Genomic DNA, 18,175 nt, shown 5'->3' on the forward strand with positions numbered 1-18,175 from the left:
TGTATTCATCTTCATAGCCTGTATCACCTCTGTCTTTGTATAGTGTTTTGCAAAATTGAAAGGGGTAACTGTTCCTCCACCTCATGCGTTCTCATTTTGCAGATCTTGCAAATCTCACGAGGATGAATCCACTTTTCCACTATATTAAATATTTATGCGAAGACCTGAGAGAACTGATGCAGCAACCTAGGCAAAATTCTCAGCAGTCCTGCAGTTATTGTTAACTCTTCCGGCTACTAAACCTATGGAGAACACATATCCCAGCTTTCCTGTGCATTCCTGAGACAGCCTCCTCACGCAGAGTCTAGGCAAGCTGAGAAACATGCTGACCAGAGAAGGTTTTTCAGGAATTTGCTTCTTCTCTAAATTCTCATTTCCTGGAAATGCTAAAATCCATGCTGTGAAGCTGGACTGTATGCTCTAATAGTTAGCAGAAACCATCCACTTTCATTTGCAGCAACCCCATGTACCCTATCCCGTCTCCTCAGGCAGATGTAGCCTCAGTAATCAATCCATTTATGGGCTGATGGATTTCAACAGGCATCTGGGGATGGTGGGAACTGCAGCGAGGTAGGTGCTAGCCCACATTTCTGCCCAACGGCAGAGACTGCTTTGGGCCCAGCGCAGCAAAGACTCCTTACGGGCCAAGGGGCTCAGTTCCAACCGACGGCTGCCACCATCCACGATGGGCCAGGGACACCTCCCTCCTTCCACCACGAGGATGGCCATGACTGAGGTTCTGCCCTAGCCGATGGGTAAGCGCGAGGTGGCTGGGAGGGTTGTGCTTTTGAGAAGCTGTCCTTTCCCCTGCGAGGAACCGGGAGGGACCTTTACTTACATATTTGCTCACATTCACTTATTTATTTGAGAAACTCCTTTTCCTCTGTGTGCGGGGGGGCGGGACCTGCATTTATGTATTCACTTTCCGCGGGAATAGCGGCGGGCTCCGGCCACAGCGCGCGGGTGCGCCCGGGGCGGGGCTTCCCGCGCTCTGACGTCAGAGAGGGCAGCGCTGCGGGCGCTATGACGTCATAGCGCCGCTCCGCCCGCGCGCCGCCGGAGCCGGGGCCGCCCCCGACGGGGCGGGACGGGACGGGCGGGCGCGGAACGGGCGGCTCCGGCGCAGCAGCCGCTCCGGTGCGCGGGGCCCGGGGCCGCGGCGCCAGCAGCTCTCGGCGCGGCCGGCGCGATGCGGATGGCGGCGGGCGCGGCAGCGGGCGACGGGGCCGAGCCGAGCCCCGGCCCCGCCGCCGTGTCGCTGGGCCTCAGCGTGGCCGTGGTGTCCAGCCTGGTGAACGGCTCCACCTTCGTGCTGCAGAAGAAGGGCATCGTGCGGGCCCGCGGCAGAGGTAGGGCCCGCAGCGGCTGCGGCGGGATGAGCGGCGTCCCGGCCCGGCGCGGGAGCCACGGCCTGCGCGAGCCGTCCGCCGCAGCTGTGCGCACACGCGTGCATGCAGCGTGCACACACACGTATGCACACACATGTGCGTACACTCGCACACGCGTGTGTGTATGCATGAATATGCATATGTACATTTTTTCCCCCCCGGGGATGGGGATATTTTCATCAGCTCCTGGCACACCTGCGCTTGCTGCCTTTGGCTCGGGTGGTCTCTTTCCGGGAGCACCTTGCTGGCTGTCCCTCCGCGCGCTGCTGCAGACACATGGCACAAAGTTGCCCCGTGGCACGGCAGTGCTGTGAAGTCGCTCTTTTATTTTTATCCTGTGGCAGTCCCGTGCCTTACTGTTGTTTTGGGGGGTGAACAGTCAGCAGCTGACTGTGCTATCCAGTTTAGCCAGAAAGAAAAAGTTGTAAATTTGCAGCATATCAAGATCTTCTGCATTTCGTTCTGATACCTGAGCTCCCAAAAGAGTGCAGTCCGTGAATATTGCTTTAGCTCTTTGAGTATAGGGAAGAGAAAGCTCAGGATACCTATTTACTTGTCCTCGGCCTCCTGGAGGGAGGCCGCAAGCACGGGGCCGTGCGGGGCCTCTTCCTCGCCCTTCCCTGGGCGCCGGTAGCCGCGCGTCGCGTTGGTGGGATGCGTGCGGGTGCGCTGGGGACGCCCCGAGGCGCCCCGCGCCGCCGCGGTCCAACAAGCCCCTCTGGGATCCGCCGCGGCGGCCTTACAGTTACCCCGAGGGGCTTCCGACAAACGCGCCGTTTCATGCGCTGCGTCCCGCTCCCCCTTCAAGATGGCTCTGATGGGCTCTTACTGTTAGCGCAGGGGTCAAGTGTGCACCGTCTATGCAAATCTTTTTGTAAGGAAAGCTGAGAAAACGAGGGAGGAGGAAATGACACTGCCCCTGCAGCATAGTTAAAACATGTTCTCATGAGCTGGGTCTTATGGCTTCTGAAGAGCTTTCAGTAGCTCACTGAGGTCAGTGGGTAGGCAAGGGCTGCGTTTCTGTGTTGGCATTATTCCTAGGTGACTGTCACAGCTGTATAGCATCTCTTGCTTCAGAGATATTACTGAAGATTATTAGTGATTCTTGTGATTACTCGTGTTTCCTACTGCTGTGCTCATTACGCAGCTATAAGAGTAAGTCAGGAAACAGCCAGGCAAATAAATGTTGATGTAATGTTTTGAAGCAGTGAAGTCCTTCCTTGGGTCCTGCAGTCAGAACTAAGATCATTAGTGTCAAACGATGTCTCTCTCTCTCTCACTCTCCCCATCTCTCTTTTTTTTTTCTTTTTTTCCTTCCTCCACTGGCTTCAGTAGGTGTTGTATAATTAACAAGCCACTTGAAGTCTTTTCTATGTTCTTCACCGAATCAGTAATATGATATGGATGCAATTAGTAATTCTTGCTTTAGTCAGAAACAGCAGTGAGTGACTGCAAATATTTTGCAAAATTACCTTACTTGAGTCAATATTTTCTATAATTTGTAGCCGCAACAAAGTGTTTTATATGCAGTAACAAAAGTCTAAAGCATGCATACACCCACTTGAAAGCTGGCTATTCTCATTAGTCATTTTTTCTCACATTTCAATTATATAGTGTGATTTTTCAATGGCTTAATATTTTATACATCTTTGGAGTTACAGATTTCTGACTTATAGACTTTTTTTTCTTTCCCTTGGGATTTCAGAGTGCTCCATTTACATATGACATTGCCTATCGCTCCAGCAAATTTTGAGAGATCATCTTTCCAAATAAGTGCAGAACTTATTTGTTAGAAAGAGAAATGGGACGTTAACCGCAGGATAACGTGATGCCAAAGCTGAGTTCTTTGAAGACAAGGGGTTAGTCTGACGAGTGGTTATTAGCCTCGATAACAAAAGTTGAGCTTCCAAAATGTGATGCATAGACTCTGTGGTACACTCCAAGTCAAGAGTTCTTAATAATTGAATTACAACCAAACTGATCATCTTTGAACTTGGCAGACATTGAAGGACAGTCTAGATTTTAATCCTCTCTTAGAAACAATAATTAATTTGGGGAAGGCTTCAGTTACTGTAACTTCTAACTGTTCACATATAGGATTAGCCTGAGGTACTTCCAAAACTCCATGCCAAAAAAAAGTTTCTCCCGTGTGGTTTTACTGTGAGACTATTAACAAACTTAATTTGTCCAAATTATTTGTTTCCAAAGGTTTCCATTTCTCTTAGTAGTGTTTCCATATATCCCGTTGAATGGCCCCATCAGAAGCATTTGCTGACATTGCAGCGGCTCTTTAAGCAAGCTAAGCATGGGAATTGCATAGTCAGAGCCTCTGACTAATAAGGTTCCTTAGAAAGATCTAACTTGGATATTTAGGTCAAATCTGAGTACCTACCATCCTCCTTTTTTTTTTTTTTTTGGTTGGTTTTTTTTTGGATTTTTTTCCACCCACACACTATTTTGCCTTAAAAGGTTAAGATAAAGGTCCCTAATAGTTGAGACTGATGAAATGATTGACTTTTGATATGAATGATTTCATAGTTTCAGTAACACAATTACAAACTTTTTTAATATGTATATTTATGCTTCCTCTTTCAGGTACTTCATACTTAACAGATATAGTATGGTGGTCAGGCACTATTGCAAGTAAGTAACATGGTGTGATGTATATATATGTACGTATATAAATGCTATATATATATATTTCTTTCTGAATCTCTATTTTGATGGGTCATCAGAAAAATCTGTGTTCTAAACTTGAATCTTTCACTGATTTATAATGAAATAAATTTCCTTCACAAATATTCTACCTTCAGTAAAGTCACTCTGACTAGTATGCCTGCTGGTATTTGAAGAGGTAAAGGGTTGAGATAAACCAGAGACATAGGTCTTTCCAAATTTTCAGAACCATTTGATACTTGGAGCTTTTTGGCACCCAAACAATGTTCTGATTGTGGATTCTCATATGTTTTGTATCTTTGGATCACACTGATATGCTCAGTTTTTAATAAAAGTAAAAGCTGAATAAGAAATTGTAATTCTGCACAAAAGGGCTTATTGAGCATATGTTATTTTCTAGATCAGAAAGCACTTAGCTGGCCTCAATTTAAATTGCTTCTTTGATTTTTAGCTTTGGCAGCTATAGTTTCAGTTTTGGTTTAAATCTACAAGATTTACATGAAGCCTTATGTGATACTGATTATAAGATTGGTACAGTTTTAGACTTGGCATCTTTGTGGCTTGTGCTCACACGAAGTTCACTCTGTGATTCGATTCCAGAACATGCAGAGTACCTGGCTTTCTCTTTCTGTAGCTCAGCCCAGTTTTATCCCCATGAATTTATTAGATTACCACCACACTGTAAAAGCTGTAAAATCCTTTGACGGTTAAAGTCCACAGCGAATGTAGACCTAACATAGCTCCAAAGGAAAGTCCTCAGCGAATTTAAGCTGAGTTTAAGTAGTTCTTTGCCAGCTTTCTACTCTACTGTGATCACTACGTACATACGTAGCAATAAATCTATTCTTTAATCGCTTTGTTTATTCCCTGCAAGGCCTCCGTTTCAAATCTCCGAACAGAAGGAATTAAAAAAAAAAAAAAGTATTTTTATTACAGGAGTTTACAGGAGTTTCTCTGCTGAGTCAGAGAAAAAGGTTTTGTGTGTCAAGGGGCTGAATGCATTCAGTGAAGCTGAAGTTGCTTAGGGAGTGGTATCAGCGGGCATTTGTCCATCAGCTAGATGCAGGTATTTCAGAACAAAGCCTGTAAAGGTTTACAGAAGAACCAATGTGAGAACTCCATGAGGATGTTGGAGGTTCAGATTTGCAACCCAGTGACAAACTAGCGAAAGCCAGGTAGGGAATTGTTGGACCTAGAACAAGGTGGCATTTTGGAGATTTACAATATCCCCTGTAACCTCGGAGAAATTACAGTAGATGACAGTAATCTTCTAAAGTACAGATTTTGGAGTTAGAGTGACTAACAGAACAAGCATAAACTCTGTCAGCTTGCTTTTACAAGATGTGTTCAGACAGTGAATAAGTATTTGTATGTAGGCATGCTGGCTCAGAATAAGACGGCCTAACCATTTTGTGGCCTTGGGATCCACTGGATTACTGAAGACGTCAAAGGAAGGGCTCCAGATTCTGCTAAGGGACTTTTTTATACTGCAGTCAAAAGAGTGATTGCACCATGTGTACAGGTACTTCAGTCAGCACTGAACTAATTAATTAAATCATTAATTAGTTTCAGTGCCCATTCTGATAGTAGCATAGCTGTGGCATTTGTGGCAGCTCTTAGTGATGGATGCATCTACGTTAGCATTTTACCTTAGATGGGGAGCAGACTTGTGAAGCGAATCTCCTGTCTGTGTCTACTTACTGAGCTTTGGGGCAGTATTGGAGCAGCTAAACTGGATTTCTGTCAGCCAAAGCTAGACTGGAGGATGCATTCCAGGAATGAGCCTAACTCATGTGAGCTGCAAATGGACTTTCAGCCTGTGGGACCAGGCTGAATTTAGGGGGAAATAAACCTCCCTGGAACGCGTCGGGCAGGTGCTTCTGCTCTACAGATCTGCTCCTGCTGATCTCCTTGCTAACGTAGACATGTCGGTGTGTGTCAAGTCTTGTGCTGCAATAACTTCTGGGACATTGCTACTCACCGATAGCAAGCTAAAAGCTTGGTGTGCCTTCAAGAAGTGAGGTCCTGACTACAGCATTGGCATATCTGCAGAGGAATTTCTATCCACAGAAGACTGGACAGTTTGGCAGCAAAGATCCTCAACAGCAGGTGAATGATAACAAGCGCAGACTTTTATTTTTTTAATTGGCCTTAGTTAATGTTGGTCTGACATTCATGGTGTTAAGGGATTGCTACTGTTATTCCGTGGCAGTGCTGAACATTTTGGGTAAATTCAACTGACTACAATATAAGTCAGTTTGTGTTTGTATCTGTGTTGATGCCATCTGTTAGGGTTCTTTAAGTACAAAGTTAAGGCACTGGAGATATGAAGGAGTGTATCTTGTCAGGGTAGCTCAGGAGTGCTTGGAGCGTGCAGAGACCCAGTGCCAGCGGTGCCGTGTCTTCCAGGCAAGCTACCTGCTAATGCCTCCGGATGCCTCGGAGATAATGCCAAAGCTGCTGTGGATATCTGCTGGAAAGCAAGACTGAGGCTGATAGCAGAGCTGCTGCATTCCCAGGGCCAGAAACTGCGCAGGAACCTACCAGTGACTCTTGTGCTTTAGAAATGCTGTTCACGGAGTTATTTTTGTGGCTTGCTCCTGCACATAATGAAAGCCTCAGTGAATTGAATTAGTATAGTTTTGCCATCCTCTGCAATTTTGTTAGTGGGTTTCTCGTGGGTTACACAGGTTACATCAACTTTACTGATTAGGAGAGCTAATTTGGTAAATAAATGTTTGCACAGTGTCTTGCAAAGGTAAAGAACAGTATGATCAGAACAGCATTTGACAGTGAAGTGTAATGCCAGCCTCAGATTAAGGACAGCTTGGATTTTTGAAACATTTTTAAATGTTAATAGTAACACTTGAAATCAACTTGAAATTTGAGCTGCGTGTATTTTATGTTTAATATCCAGGTTCTTGCTGGCGACAGGCTCCTAGGCTATGCCAGCATCATGTTGGCTTACAAACTTGCCAGCACTTGCAAAACTAGCCTTTTTTTTTCTCTTTTTATTTAGCTGAAAACTTGACCACATAAACTGTTTACCACAGCTGTGACATGCAATAGTGTTGTAAATTGTGGAAATTGCTTTTACTGGAAGAAAATAAGATGGGCTGTTATTGTGACTTGACACAGATTAATTCTTGCTACAGGGGTCGGGGATTACCTTTGATGCTATATAGGCCAGTGAAATTTGATGTGCTTGACTGTACATTGAAGAGCTTTTCTGCATGTGCTTCATATTTCAGTATTAGATTCCTCCAGTAATGTCCCTCTCTTGAAAAAGGTAACACTGCTCTTAGGAATTACCCCTAAATGTGCTCTTGTTATGTGTATGCACGTTCTACTGCTGAAATCATGGGTTATATAACATTAGCACTGCACACGTAAAGATATTTGAGTTTGATATGAGTGCTTCTTATCCATAGCCTTATATACGCTTAACTAAGAGAAGCCATGAGTAAGATTATTCATCGTGCTTAGCAGATCTGTAACATCTGTTTCCCAGTTGGGTCCATCTTTCCCAGACAATATTGGGTAAGTTTTCATTACTTCCCTTTCCAAAGGGATTTAAAGGCCTATTTCTGGTTCTCTTGACAGTGGCTCTTGGTCAAATAGGGAATTTCTTGGCCTACACTGCAGTTCCGACTGTGTTAGTGACTCCCCTGGGAGCTCTTGGCGTTCCGTTTGGGTAAGAGTTTGCTTTACTTGTTTTCATTTGAATACAATTACTGCCTAGAGTGTCAAATAGACTTGGTGATTACCAGCCTTCTGTTTAGGAGGTGTCAGACCCATGAGTGTTACAGAAAGGTTATGTTGCCTGTTACTGTTTTGCCCAGCAAAGTATGGCAGCATGTTGGAGGACAGGAGAAAAAAGGGATTCTTGATTATTCTGCTTTAAGTACCACTATGATCTGGAACGGGTAAAACAACATGCTTTCTCTCATTCACAGTTGCCTTATCATGTAGATTTAGTCCGTGTTTCTTTCCATATTCTTTTGACCCCCTGTTATCCACCATCTGCATGTGTTTGGTGACTTCGAGCTTAATGTAACTGCATTGGACTTGGTTTTCTGAAGTGAGGGAGCCCCTGGCCAGCACGTGTCCGCAGCTTCCTTAATGTGATGTTCATGTGTCCTCCTAGGAGGAGGAGTCTAGTATATAGTTAAACATTCTGTGAAGAGCTAAACTATACTTGTGAAACCACTGCAGCAAAAAAGTACACTTACTTAAAAGTGCTTTGCATTGCCTTAAGATTTTTCTTTTGCCTGCTTGCTGGTTTTTGTATCTGACTGCTGGTCACCTCCTTTTGACCGTAAATTGTTTTGAGTGGGCTTCGTGTCTGTCTTAATTTCATACACTGCAAATCATGTCAGTGGTGCTCTACTCATCACCTGTTATTTTATGCTAGGCCTCATAATTCGTATATTTTGGCCCGTTTCATGTCTGAGCTGAGCCTTGCAGTCTTTGTAATCAAAGGTCACTTTTCTCTCTCATATGGCACTTATAAATGGAGTTAATGATCTCTCGCCTAATTGTAATAGGTAGATATTTGCCTCTGGGGTGCCTGATGCCTTTTTTCCCCCTCAGATAAAATGGATTGAATAAGGTGGAGATGGAGAAAATCTCCCGTAAGTTAAGACTGAAATACAATTTGAACGCTATTTGAAGATTCAGTAATGCAGGATGATATTTCTTTAACAGAAGGAAATTCATGTGGCAAATAACTGGCAGAGCAGTATTAAGAGATTGTACTCAACCTTCTAATTTTCTTCCTCTTTGTGAAAGGTCCATTTTAGCTTCTTACTTACTGAAGGAAAAACTCAACATTCTTGGCAAGCTGGGGTGTCTGCTGAGCTGCGCTGGGTCTGTTGTTCTCATCATCCATTCCCCAAAATCTGAGAGTGTAACCACTCAGGCTGAACTTGAAGAGAAGCTTACAAATCCAGGTACTTCCTCCTTTTATTAAATCCCAGTGGTTTTGTGAGATTGGTCAGGAATGCACGTGGAGAAGAGATGTCCTGCTTCCCTGAGATAGTAAACCGGACTTCTCAAGAAAACATGATGTGGCAAGGACATAACAGTATGGTTTGCCATACTTGGAATTCCTCAGATTTATTGATACACATGCCCAGAAATCAAAATGTAGATATATATGATTTTTTTCAAAAAGCTTTAAAATACTCTTTTTTTTAAAGAGTAATTTAGGAGTTAAACCGCTCCTTTAAAAATATTCTCCTTCACAGCAAACTAGGAACAGTGGCCATTTGAACTTGTAATTTTAGAAAATTACGGAAAAGTGTTTCTGGTTATCTAGAAAATGAAAGCTGTGGTTCTAGAATCTACAGTAAGTTGCTTTATAAAAAAAAAAAAAACACAAAAGTTCATTGTCTCCTGTTCTTTAATTCTGCATTTGTTTTTTGATTATAAGTTTATGCTAGATACCAGTTATGTTCCAAACAGATTACTTGGCACTCTAAAGGTGTGCATAAATGTGCCATCTAGACATGTCCTGAAGTGTCTGTCTCATGGGGGGTTGGACAGATTTGGAAGTAAAGTTGTGTTAGCTGCTGGATGGCATATACCAGTGCTTAATGTTTCAAACCATTTTTAATTTCTTTCATAAGAGCTAAGTTTTATTGCTTTGGTGGGGAGAAACTCAGAAACACATCAGGTGCCCAAAGCTGGGAGGAGGGAAGGGAGGGAGAAAAAGACAAAGCAAAAATTCACCAGGAAAATGAAAACAAACACCCTGGTCTAAATTTACAATTTCACCCCAATCAGTGTGAGTAGGAAATGTATTTCTTCAAAATTTTAAAGTGTGAAATATTTTCACCAGTCCAATTTGCATACTAATGCAATAGTGTAAACGATAGGGCCTCACACTTCTTCCAGCTGTCCCTGCGCTTTTCGTGGACTCTAGTGGGATTTAACGTTATGCTTCAGCACTTTGCTAAGTTCACCCACACAACCAGCTTTCCTAACCTGGTTGTGAATGAGGTGGTATTAGTGCCATTGATCACAGGGGATTTTAGTGAGTATAAGCCAAATGCAAAAGAGAATTAAGAAAAAAGTGTCTTAAATCCTGTCCAAACGTGCAACTGTATTTTACCACATGATGGTTTCCTTTGCACAAGAGCGTAAGGTTGTCGTTAGTCACAGGTGCCCAGTAAATCATTAAAAACTCAGTGATTTTGAGTGTATGTTCAATATCAAACCTCAGTTTTGGTATATACTTGGAGTCCCAATGCTAAGTCATGATTTGCCTGCTAAAATCTCCAGCATAGCTCCCAAACTGGAAGTGCTTTTCTTGCCATTACCTTGTTTTCTTCTTGTTTTCCAGTTTTCGTGGGTTATCTCTGCATAGTGCTGCTAATGCTTCTCCTGCTTATCTTCTGGATAGCTCCAGCTCATGGACCTACCAATATCATGGTTTACATCAGCATTTGCTCTCTGCTGGGCAGCTTCACTGTGCCCAGCACGAAAGGCATTGGGCTGGCTGCTCAGGATATCTTTCACAATAACCCGTCAAGCCAAAGGGCTCTGTATCTCTGTCTGGTCCTCCTGGCAGTGTTGGGATGTAGCATTATCATTCAGTTCAGGTACATCAACAAGGCACTGGAATGTTTTGACTCCTCTGTGTTTGGTGCCATCTACTATGTTGTGTTTACCACTTTGGTCTTGTTGGCTTCAGCCATCCTTTTCAGGGAATGGAGTAATGTGGGAGTGGTAGATTTCTTGGGAATGGCCTGTGGATTCATCACGGTATCTATTGGGATTGTTCTTATACAGGTGTTCAAGGAATTCAACTTCAATATTGGGGACTTAAACAAACCTAACATAAAGACAGATTAATTCTTTTTCTTTTTTCTTTTTTTTTTTTTGAGGGAAACTGGGTGGCTCAGGGAATGATGGAGCCTTTCATTTGTAGGTTACTGATTCAATAATGATTCAAGTCAGTATTTGTTACCCTCTGGCAACTTGGTGGCCTACGGGAAATGATTTGGAGGCTTCCATCCAGTTTCAAAGGGACAATTGTCTGTTTACCCCACGTCAACATAATAAATGGCAGTAATTGGTATTATTGGGGGTGGTCTCAGTTGGAAGGCCAAGGATTGAGCCAGCATAGAGACTCATGTATTTCCCCACTGCAAAAAGTGATTCATCACAAAAGATTTAAGGATATTCTGACCAGATCTGTCTGTGGAAACCTGTGTTATGGCTGCTTCCGAGGTGTGCTTTCTGGGGACAGAGAACATCAGTTTCTAATGGACTCAATCTGACACCTCTCATGGGTGATATATACCCTCAAAAATGGGGGTGGGTGGGAGGAAGTTGTTGGAACAATTTGTTAATCTTCTTAATACAGCAATGTGTTCACCGTCCAGGCTGTGAATTCTGAGACAAGTGTTGCTTCAACTCTGGCTGCGGATTTGTCCTTTTGTAGCAGCTGTGTCTGCAGTTTGCTCTGACGTGGGGTGAAGACACTGGGGTTTTTAATTTAAATTCTTTATACAAGGTAGTGGGCCCTTAAAATCTTTTCCTAATTATTTAAGCAGATGGTAGTGTCCAGATCAGAGGTGTGCGTTTTATTTTGTAACATCCGTGCATTGAGACATACTGCATTCACCTGAGTTTTTAATTGGGAGCAGACAGAAAGACTGGGAAGGATGAGGAAATAATGAACAGACTTTTTGGCTATGTGGTGGATTATTTGTAAGCAGCTCAGAACTATTTCAGTGCCTTTGTAATCCAAAAATATTGCATAAATGTGAATGTATTTGTTTCAGATGGCCTATACTGGTTTAATAATTCACTTTCATTGTATGTGATACTTGACTGTATTCAAACTCTAAACACTAGCGCAGTGGAAAACGTTACAAATCTGACTTGAAATCTTTAGATGTCTTGACAGCTTCTGAAATATCCATAGTCATGACGGGAAGAGGTAGTCTGCAAGAGGTCTGTGTAAAGCAGTCCAGCATATCCCAGTTAAGTGACAATGCAGGAAATTGTTTTGTAAAGTAGTTAATTAGCAGCAACAAAATCAAAAAATAGGGAGAATAGTGTCAGATTTCTTCTTAGCTCAGAAAAAAAGAAAGCCTGTAACCTGGGAGAGGGAGACTAAAGGACTGTAGGCATTCAGAGGGCTCAGTTTTCATACGGGCATTCAGGTACAGTATTTGCAGGCCTGAATGATAGTTTACCAATAATATTTTGACAGTGATACAAATAGCTTACACTATGGTTGGAGTGATTCTGAACAGATCAGTTTAGACCATTTAGAGCATATTGATACGTTACCAAAAGAAATAACTAATTTCCGCTCTCAGTTGAAAACTGTACCATTTTGGAGTGAAATATTTCCATGCCATATTTGTATTTGATGATTATCAGTATCACAAGTCATAAGACTTAATGTAGTGATTTTTTTTTCGTCTTAAGGACAAAAGTAGAAAACATACAGTGGAAATCACTCTAGTTCAGAATGCCTCTTCAAACAAACAAAAAAGATGATTGCAAGACAGTTTTTTGAAAAGTTTTTAACAAGAAATCATGAATTTAGTTTTGTGACTGACAGGAATGCAAACTTCAATTAATGGGGAGTAACATTGTTCACTTTTGTGATCTTTTTTGACCATAATTTATGTTTCCTTTCAACTCAGTCTCCATTTTCATTTAAAATAAATGTTATAAGCCCTTCTGATTGCAGCAATAAACACAAATAGCGAATCCTAAAGACTTAGTGTTCTGACAAGAGAATAAGAGCCCAACTGTGTTATTCTGAAGCTAGTTTTATAACTATGACCTATGGAAGATACCAACTGAAGTGACTCTGAATTGGCAGAAACACATTATAGGCTAGTAGAGAAACTGGATATCTTGGTAAGATTAAAAAAGCATTAGCACATGAAAGGCCTCTTTATGGATTCCCAAATATTGTTTATGGATTCTAGAAAGTTTCAGTATGGGCTAGTTAGGTTATAAAATCTGGATAAAAGTAAACTTTGGCCATTATTGAAAGATGGTATCTTGATTATCAATGGACAATTACATTTTTTCATTCTAGATCTCTTTTTTTTTCCCCGATTGAAACTGAATCCTAAAATAAAATGAGACCTGTAGTGATTTACTTTTTAAAATAATGTTATGTGTTTTGAAGCAGTCAAGGCATCCTTTCAAAATTCAAATTCACGGTTCATGAGTTGGTTCATGTTGATTTTACATTAGCCCTTATTCTCTGAAGGCAGTGGGTCTTCAGAGAATAAGGTTTAAGTCCTTCTTTGGCCATATCTCTGTCTATTTTGTTTTAAAGTTTATTCCTATTTATTTAGAAAGTGCCTAATCCAGTATTTTAGGTGCATATGCAAATTATTATTAAATATTATGTTGAAATTAAATATTATTAAATATTAAGTTGAAAACAACTTGGCTGCCCTGCTATAACCCTGCCATTTCCTGCACCATACAAAGAACTTCACTTGGTAAGTACTCACTATGCAGTGTAATGTAAAAGTAGCAGCTCTGTTCTTTGGTCCTCTGACCATTCTTAGAGCTGGTAAATGTTTGCAAGGGTGTTTTTTGGTGTTTTGGGGTTTTTTTTTCCCTCCTCCCCAGCTGCACCTTATCCCTGATGGGATCTCTAGAAATGTCTAGTTACCCTTGTTTAATACAGATATCAAAAGCCAGCACATAAGGTGAAATAAATTATAGTGGCCTTGCACATCATTTTTATCTACAGCCTTTTGCATTGTGAATGATAAATAATGAAAAACTTTTATTTTTGCTACTCTTGTTCAGTATATAGCAGCGTTCTCTTGAGTTCTGCTGTAGCTGGGTCTGGTCCAGTTCTAACTTTAGAAATGTATTAGCATTTTATGTTGTTGCTGTTGGCATGAATCTTTCTCCCTCCACCCCGTACCCTACTCATTCTAGGTGTCCTACCCTTTTGTAGTCTTTTCCCATTGCTTTTTCTGGTTGAAAAGGAGGCACTGTTGAATTCTCAGCTTTTCCTTCTTCCTCTCCCCCTGCACAAGTAAATACTTCTGAATAAGACATCTGAGTTCCGTCATCTCAGGGAGTGAATCAGCATCGTTGTTCCTTGAGCTTTGGTGTCTCTCATGGCCCTGCCCTTTTCACATATTTCCACATTACTTACAGGGGTGGCTATAAGCCAGGTGACTGAAGTGCTGATTCCAAAGTAGGAGTGACCAGAAGCCACATATATACCAAAAGTGGACTGATTACAGTGGTGGGATGCATTTTAATTTAATTTATGTGAAAGGAATTTTGCTCTGGCTTCTATTCTACTAATCAACCATATTTACTTATATGATTCTGTTGCTTGAAGATTGCTCTTTGATCATTACCCTTTCAGTATGTGGAGGACTTATTTGACATGTGTCAGTCCCGATCTTTATTAGGTGTTAAATACAAAAATCCCTCAGATGTTCAGTAGGAGAATAGAAAACTTTTTGATACAACAAAAAATTTGTTACACTTTAAAAGCCTATGTAAAAAAAAAAAAAAAAAAAAAAAAGGCAAAATGCATAAAGAAAGTATCTGTTGAATTAACCATTCAAGATACTGTATGTGTAAATAGAGCCTATTTATTAGTGAGCTGAACTAAAATGCTGGATTTTATTTGTTGAAATGGTGGAGTCTGAGATTATTTTCCTTTTTTTTAACAAGGGTTTGCATTTAAGGAAAGCTTTGAAGTAACTAAATACAGATGCTTAAAAATGGGGCTTTGTTTGCATAATATACACCTCTCACCTTCCTGTTCCTTAAATGCTAAGGATTCCATAGGTACTCTTTTGAGATCATATAACTTTAGGACTTGCTGAGGCTTTACTGTTCAATCATTTTTTAACTATTATCCGTTTTCTTTAGGAATCAGTCTTTGTAGGCGTTGGTGCTACAGAATATGGGTTTATGTGGACCATGTTGTTAGCACCAATTATGTCAAAAGTTACCATTCCTGGTGCACAAGCCTTTCAGACAGCCCTGTTGAAATCAAGTGATTACAAGGTTACAGATGAGGAAATCTTTTGAGAGAGCTGCAAGTAGGCGTTTTGTTTTGTTTTCAGACAGTTTGCTCTCCAGGGTGGAAAATGTTACACATTAGGGGTATTTTTGAGTTACTTTTTTTTTTTTTGGGGGGGGGGGGGAACATTTTAAAAAAAATAATTCTAATAAGATATGGGAGAAAAGTGGATGGCAACAAATACACGATGTGATAGATCTGGTTGCTTCAATGCTATTGCAATATAGTAACTACAGATTACATGAAAATGGTTTATTTTACTAGCTTCTAAATAATGTATATATGGATTTGTTAATGGCTTATGAGTCAAGCTTATTCTCTTTGCTTTTTAAAAAAATAGTTATAGGCATGTTGTATTTGCCTTGTGTAAATTATAAAAGGCTATTAAGTTTTCTGATAACTAATCTATTTATTAACCTGTAATGTTTTAAAATAAATGATTTATTTCTAGCTCAATGCTTGTTTTGTGACTCCTCCTCTTTATCTTACAAAAAAGTTTTTTTTTTTTTTGTCACATATGTAGGTGTCATAAGGTCTAATCTCACTCTGTGAGTCTGAATTATTTCTCTTACCCTTTTATAAAATAGCAGCCTTTCACCGATAGTAGAAGATGCACAGATCAGTTGCCACACTGAGTCATCATATAGTGCCACACTTGATCATTATATAGTGGTGTCTGCCAACAAACTATAGTTCAATGTCTTAATTGTCCTGGAGTTTGCTTACAGGTGAAATAAACACTTCAGCTTTGGGAAAAAAAAATGTTACTTTACACCCTTTATTTTAAGGGTTATCGGCATCTGTGTCCATGTATCCCTGTGCTTTGGCTAGTGGCTAGCAATTGATGGCTTTTGTGGAAAGATCTCTTGCTTTATAGTTGGGTGTGCATGAGGTGACAACAAATATCAGAGAAGTCCATGTTGCCAACCTGATTTACTGTTGTGTTTCCTACAGAGGGAATCAGTTATAAAATTGAGACTGACCATCTTTATCTGAAACAGCCCCTCAAGGTTAACTGTTGTGCTCTTATATCAGGTACAGGGAAACAATTTTTTTTTTATGGCAATATTTATGATGAAGAACTATATTTCAGTCTGTACGCTTGCACTGAAGTACATACATCAGTTTTAGTGCAGGTCTAAGTTAAAAGATGCTTTTAAACAAGTTCCTTGCCAACAAAATGTTGTACACAAGGAAAAACACTGCCGTGGATTCCTCAAAGCATATGTCCAGGTACAAATTTATTTTCAAAGGTGACAAGTGATACGACTCAAGAAAGAAGATAGGAGAATCTTTCCTGTTTTATAGTCCTTCTATAGAAATGGAGGATCTCTGAATTACGTGAACAGGAAATAGGAGTGTGTATTTTAAGAATGCATCTTTAGCTGGAAAATTCTTTTCAACTCAGTTCATCTTGTGCAACTTTGCAGTTAGGCTTCTAGAGCAGCCTTGTGATTTGCCAGAGTGCGACACAAGCACGAACCAGCCCTGAGGATAAGTATCTCACTCTCACAGTTCATAGGGAAATAGTATTTAAAAGACTGAGATCTGATAGTGCCATTTCCTTTTCTTCCATATCGAGAGAGAAATAGTGTTTATTATTATTATTATTTTCCCTGAGTTTTCCATGTTCCAAGGGCTGCCCAGTCCTAAGCAGAGTCATGTAGAGGGGGCTGGAAGAGTTTTATGATGTGACAGTACAACTGTTCTATGAATCGACTTGGAGCCCAAGATTTGTGCTGTGGCTCAGCCCTCCTCGCTGAACGCGCTGGGGACGTGGCCTCCGGTGACCTTGTGGAAGCAGGAAGCTTCGGTTAAGCTCCTGCCGTGTGCAAGCCTCGCCGAATGGATCAGGCCTTGGGGGCTGCTGCTCGCACAGCTTTCCTGGGTGGCATGTGGTGGTTTTCACTGCAGTTCTGCCCCTATGTATATGGAGATCAAAATTACTGCCCAAGAGTCAGCTGTTAGGCCATGCAAACCGAAATACCTGCCAATGGTCCCCAAGGCCTTGTGCGTGGCATTTTGCTCTTTGTACTGCTAAAACCTTATGAGATGTTTATAAGCATAGCAGATGAGTAGAGCTGTGGAAAAAAAAAAAAGCCCAGAGCCCTGCACCAATCATCTACCCTACCAGACCTCTCTTGGGAAATACAGTGAGTGTAAAGGTGGACTGCACTGCTGAATGAGTTATATTACAAGCATAGATTAGTAGATTAGGCTAGGTAAGTTACCATCATTCTTATATTTGGAGTATACGCAGATACTCTGAAAGCATCTCTGCAATACTATGCTGTTACAAATTGCTCAGAGATACTTGAATGTTTTCTGTTACAGAGCACAACCCCTGGCTTGAAATAAAAGTTGATTGGTATGTGGTGCAGTTTATTGTAATTAATACTTTAATATCTTGTGTGAACAAATCAGAAAATGGTAAGCAGAATGAGTTGAGAGAAGGGGAGCACTAAGATTGACAGATCTTGACTGAATTCCCTCAGAGGGTTTTCTGATACTTAAAGGAATTAATATTTTCAGGCGTTTATTTCCTTGAGGGTTCTCTTAAGTTGTTTAACATGCGTTTTTGAAGAGAAGAGAGTAGGAAGGGCAGCATAAATTTAGTTGCTTTAGGCATTATTACCATTTAACACAGGAATATATATATGTATGTGTTTTCAACATTTGTCATGATCATATCCTTAAGATTTTAACTTAGGTATGGGTGTTCCAGTGCATACTGTACTATTTTAGGTAGTATCGGTTTTTGTTTTGTTTTATTTTAATCCATTTTAAAGCTATATTGGGGAGTCCTTGCTTTTCACCAGCTGTTGAACTTTTTCAAAGAATCTAAAGGTTTTGTATCTTGCAAAAGACAGAAGTGCCACTCCTCCTGTGTATTACTTGGAACTGCATATCGCTCAGTTTCCATACGTACATTAAAAAGTTGCACAAGTGCAAAGCTTATGCCATGAATATGAGATTAGTCTTAAAGTGGGGAATACAGTCTTGCTTTTGGGAATAAAGCAGGCCTAAAATCTATCTGTTTGCTCTGACTGACCCATATATT

The 18,175-nt window shown here is 41.1% G+C and overlaps 1 protein-coding gene across 1 annotated transcript; it reads left to right on the plus strand.

Annotated features, from left to right (window-relative positions):
* The first annotated feature begins 1,174 nt into the window (after positions 1–1,174).
* NIPA1 (NIPA magnesium transporter 1) lies at positions 1,175–11,531 on the plus strand. The gene is made up of 5 exons (XM_088521819.1): positions 1,175–1,349; positions 3,984–4,031; positions 7,668–7,758; positions 8,856–9,016; positions 10,411–11,531. Exons 1-5 carry the CDS (start codon positions 1,190–1,192, stop codon positions 10,920–10,922), a joined length of 972 nt encoding a protein of 323 aa, XP_088377945.1. The 5' UTR covers positions 1,175–1,189; the 3' UTR covers positions 10,923–11,531.
* The last annotated feature ends 6,644 nt before the right edge of the window (positions 11,532–18,175 follow it).

This window comes from Tinamus guttatus, unplaced genomic scaffold, assembly GCF_059628265.1.
Source record: "Tinamus guttatus ecotype Peru unplaced genomic scaffold, ASM5962826v1 Tinamus_guttatus_pri_ptg000134l, whole genome shotgun sequence".
NCBI lineage: Eukaryota > Metazoa > Chordata > Aves > Tinamiformes > Tinamidae > Tinamus > Tinamus guttatus.

Excerpts from the sequence above, each read along its gene's own strand:
- NIPA1 (XM_088521819.1), top strand. The coding sequence starts at position 1,190 with ATGCGGATGGCGGCGGGCGCGGCAGCGGGCGACGGGGCCGAGCCGAGC. Across the intron at positions 1,350-3,983 it reads CGTGCGGGCCCGCGGCAGAG|GTACTTCATACTTAACAGAT; the intron begins GTAGGGCCCGCA and ends TTCCTCTTTCAG. Across the intron at positions 9,017-10,410 it reads AGAGAAGCTTACAAATCCAG|TTTTCGTGGGTTATCTCTGC; the intron begins GTACTTCCTCCT and ends CTTGTTTTCCAG.